The 4,309-nt window shown below is 42.1% G+C and overlaps 1 protein-coding gene across 1 annotated transcript in view; it reads left to right on the top strand.

Annotated features, from left to right (window-relative positions):
• Window positions 1-771: 771 nt before the first annotated feature.
• Window positions 772-4,309, top strand: part of rufy3 (RUN and FYVE domain containing 3) — a gene marked incomplete at its 3' end in the record, with an annotated part of 33,027 nt that continues 29,489 nt past the window's right edge. The window contains 1 exon segment of the mRNA XM_037680801.1: window positions 772-1,201. Coding sequence (XP_037536729.1) covers window positions 949-1,201 — 253 coding nt within the window.

Here is a 4,309-nt window from a genome sequence, read left to right as displayed (position 1 = left end):
TGTTGTCAGTGGTCTCAGCATGCATGCAGTTGACAGCAGGCCCCGCCCCGCTCTGCTCTGATTGGCTCAAACTGTGGTTCTTGTTCTTCAGCAGCATGCATGCAGTTGACAGCAGGCCCCGCCCCGCTCTGCTCTGATTGGCTCGAACTGTGGTTCTTGTTCCAAAAAAGTTCAGTCTGGTCCTCTGGACATCTCTCTTTCAAGGATGAAGATGTTCACATCCTGGACAGAGAGGAACGATGGTTTGAGAGAGGAGTAAAGGAGGCCATCTTTGTGAAAAGACACCGTCCATCATTAAACAGGGGTGGAGCCTCCGGGTTCAACTGTCCCCCTCTTACAATGCTGTGATTGCTAGTATCACTCAGCCCTCTGTGAACAGTAAACAGCCATCAGGTGCTAATGATCCATTGTTAGGCTGATGGTCCTTCTTGAGCATGTGATCAGCTGGTTCTGGTTGTCAGCAGCAAACTGGTTGATCCACTCTGAGAAGGTGCTATTTAAGAGACTGAGCTGAAAACAGCACCTCAGACTGAGGAAGTCTCTCGGATGAGACGAAACATTTCTACATTTTTTGTTGTTTTGCTTTGTTTTGTTTTTTTGAATGTCCAGAGGACCAGATTGAACTTTTTTAGGTTTAATGAATTAGTTGACCGGCAGATCTGCCACATCCAATATGGCGGACGCTCTGACGTACAGCTGCAGTGGGCCAGCGCGCTCATCGAGGCGTCTGCGTCATATGCCACACAGTCAGCCACTTCCGGGTCCAGATGACGAGCCGGGAAGAAAGGAGTGATTACAGAGATTTGGCATTATAGTACAGTGATTGATAAAAATATCGATTGATTAGCCAGCCACAGCTGGAAATGATCGGAACCTAGCTAGATTGCTGACCGCAGACTGACAGCCCTCCAGCTGGGTCACGTAAGTAGTTCTGACCCGAGGAAGAGAATGGCGGAACGGGACGATAAACCTCTGCAGTCATCTTCGGAGATTTCTCAAAGTTCTGGGAGACAAAACAATTTTTCTGATGAAAATGGACGCGTTGACAGTCCGGATGAGACTCTCTCCCCGACCTCTGTGATTTACTTTAAGGAGGCTTTAAACTCGTCGAACCTGCGGTTTGTAAAGACTGGGTCGGTGTCATCAAACCCACTTCGAAAGTATGACTTCAAGATCGAAAGAGTCGAGTCTAGACAGAAAAGTAAGTTGTGAAAAGTTTTGAGAACCCTTGATTTAAGTAAAAAAAAAATCATTTGTTATCAGTCTGGACTGTTAGGTAACATCTAGACTGCTGTTAGCTAACATCTGGACTGTTGTTAGCTAACATCTGGACTGTTGTTAGCTAACATCTGGACTTTTGTTAGCTAACATCTAGACTGCTGTTAGCTAACATCTGGACTGTTGTTAGCTAACATCTGGACTGTTGTTAGCTAACATCTGGACTGTTGTTAGCTAACATCTAGACTGCTGTTAGCTAACATCTAGACTGCTGTTAGCTAACATCTAGACTGCTGTTAGCTAACATCTAGACAGCTGTTAGCTAACTTCTAGACTGTTGTTAGCTAACATCTAGACTGCTGTTAGCTAACATCTAGACTGCTGTTAGCTAACATCTAGACTGCTGTTAGCTAACATCTAGACTGCTGTTAGCTAACTTCTAGACTGTTGTTAGCTAACATCTAGACTGCTGTTAGCTAACTTCTAGACTGTTGTTAGCTAACATCTGGACTGTTGTTAGCTAACTTCTAGACTGCTGTTAGCTAACTTCTAGATTGCTTTTAGCTAACATCTGGACTGTTGTTAGCTAACATCTAGACTGCTTTTAGCTAACATCTTGTATTGTGAAATTCTTTATCAAAAGGGCTCGTGAAACGGTCGGCACAGATATTCAGACCAGAAGGAAAAAATAAAAGACAGAAGCTGTTACTGCTAGGATAAATTAGTGTCCTTTATTATCCTGCCACAGAGAACAGCCAAGCAAAAAACATGTACACTCTTAACACACAGATTGATATGAAATAACTTCTCACCGTGACACTGGCCGGGAAGTCGTTTTCGACCCAGGTAAAGAAGAATCACATCAAAATTGGTGCATGGCATTCAGCGCGTGCTGATCCACACCAGGACTCCCAACCCTCTGTTGTCTGATACATTTCTTATAAAGGCTTCCCTGATCGCGTGAGAGCAGATCAAAGCAAGTTTGATGGTTACCAGAACAACGGATCTAATTAAACCATCATCAAAAGCGATGGCTCATCCAGTAAGGAGCGCCTGTGACCGTAAAAGCGGGCCAAAGCTTCCAGGTCAAGAGCACTCCTAACGCTTATTAAAGCATTCCTAAAGAGCACTCCTCGTCCCTTCTGGAAACCATCAAAGAGTGCCTAAATATTATAAGCAACACACACACACAAAGTATATGTTTGAAAACATAATACAAAATACAATCCCTAATATGTGAATAACACGTTGTATAAGTGTGTTTAAATAAGTATAATATAAGTCTAGATTGACATAAAAGCATTAAAATAATAATTTCTATATCACATCTGGACTGTTGTTAGCTAACATCTAGACTGCTTTTAGCTAACATCTGGACTGTTGTTAGCTAACATCTGGACTGCTGTAAGCTAACTTCTAGACTGCTTTTAGCTAACATCTGGACTGTTGTTAGCTAACATCTAGACTGTTGTTAGCTAACATCTAGACTGTTAGCTAACATCTGGACTGTTGTTAGCTAACTTCTAGACTGCTTTTAGCTAACATCTAGACTGTTGTTAGCTAACATCTGGACTGTTGTTAGCTAACATCTGGACTGCTGTAAGCTAACTTCTAGACTGCTTTTAGCTAACATCTGGACTGTTGTTAGCTAACATCTAGACTGTTGTTAGCTAACATCTAGACTGTTAGCTAACATCTGGACTGTTGTTAGCTAACATCTGGACTGTTGTTAGCTAACATCTAGACTGCTTTTAGCTAACATCTGGACTGTTGTTAGCTAACATCTAGACTGTTGTTAGCTAACATCTAGACTGTTAGCTAACATCTGGACTGTTGTTAGCTAACTTCTAGACTGTTGTTAGCTAACATCTAGACTGTTGTTAGCTAACATCTAGACTGCTTTTAGCTAACATCTAGACTGTTGTTAGCCAACTTCTAGACTGTTGTTAGCTAACATCTAGACTGTTGTTGGCTAACTTCTAGACTGTTGTTGGCTAACTTCTAGACTGTTGTTAGCTAACATCTAGACTGCTGTTAGCTAACATCTAGACTGTTGTTAGCTCATATCTAGACTGCTGTTAGCTAACTTCTGGACTGCTGTTAGCTAGACTGCTGTTAGCTAACATCTAGAATACTGTTAGCTAACATCTGCTGTTGTTAGCTAACATCTAGACTGCTGTTAGCTAACATCTAGACTGCTGTTAGCTAACATCTGGACTGCTGTTAACTAGATTGCTGTTAGAAAACATCTAGACTACTGTTAGCTAACATCTGCTGTTGTTAGCTAACATCTAGACTGCTGTTAGCTAACATCTACTGTTGATAGCTAACATCTAGACTGCTGTTAGCTAACATCTAGACATCTGTTAGCTAACATCTAGACTGCTGTTAGCTAACTTCTGGACTGCTGTTAGCTAACTTCTGGACTGCTGTTAGCTAACTTCTGGACTGCTGTTAGCTAACTTCTGGACTGCTGTTCGCTATCTTCTGGACTGCTGTTCTCTAACTTCTGGACTGCTGTTCTCTAACTTCTGGACTGCTGTTCTCTAACTTCTGGACTGCTGTTAGCTAACATCTATCCAGGAGTGTCAAACTCTAGGCTTCGAGGGCCAGAGTCCTGCAACTTTTAAATGTATCTCTGATGCCACACAGCTGAATCATATGACTGAATTAGCTTCTTCGTGCAGTCAAGTTCTTCAAAGTCCTGCTAATGACTTCCTTATTTGATTCAGCTGTGTGGCATCAGAGACGCATCTAAAAGTTGCAGGACTCCGGCCCTCGAGGCCTGGAGTTTGACACGTGATCTAGACTGTTGTTAGCTAACAACTAGACTGCTGTTATCTAACATCTAGACTGCTGTTGGCTAACTTAGGTATGCTGTTGGTAAAGTTTTAGACATCTGCTAGCTAACTTGTTGACTGCTGTTAACTGACTTGTTGACCACTGTTAACTAACTTGTTGACTGCTGTTAACCAACTTGTTGACTGCTGTTAACTAACTTGTTGACTGCTGTTAACTAACTTGTTGACCACTGTTAACTAACTTGTTGACTGCTGTTAACTAACATGTTTTCTGCTGTTAACTAACTTGT

This window comes from Nematolebias whitei, chromosome 8 (assembly GCF_014905685.2).
Source record: "Nematolebias whitei isolate Nwh7 chromosome 8, NemWhi1, whole genome shotgun sequence".
NCBI lineage: Eukaryota > Metazoa > Chordata > Actinopteri > Cyprinodontiformes > Rivulidae > Nematolebias > Nematolebias whitei.
This window is presented reverse-complemented; position numbering and strand designations above follow the sequence as displayed.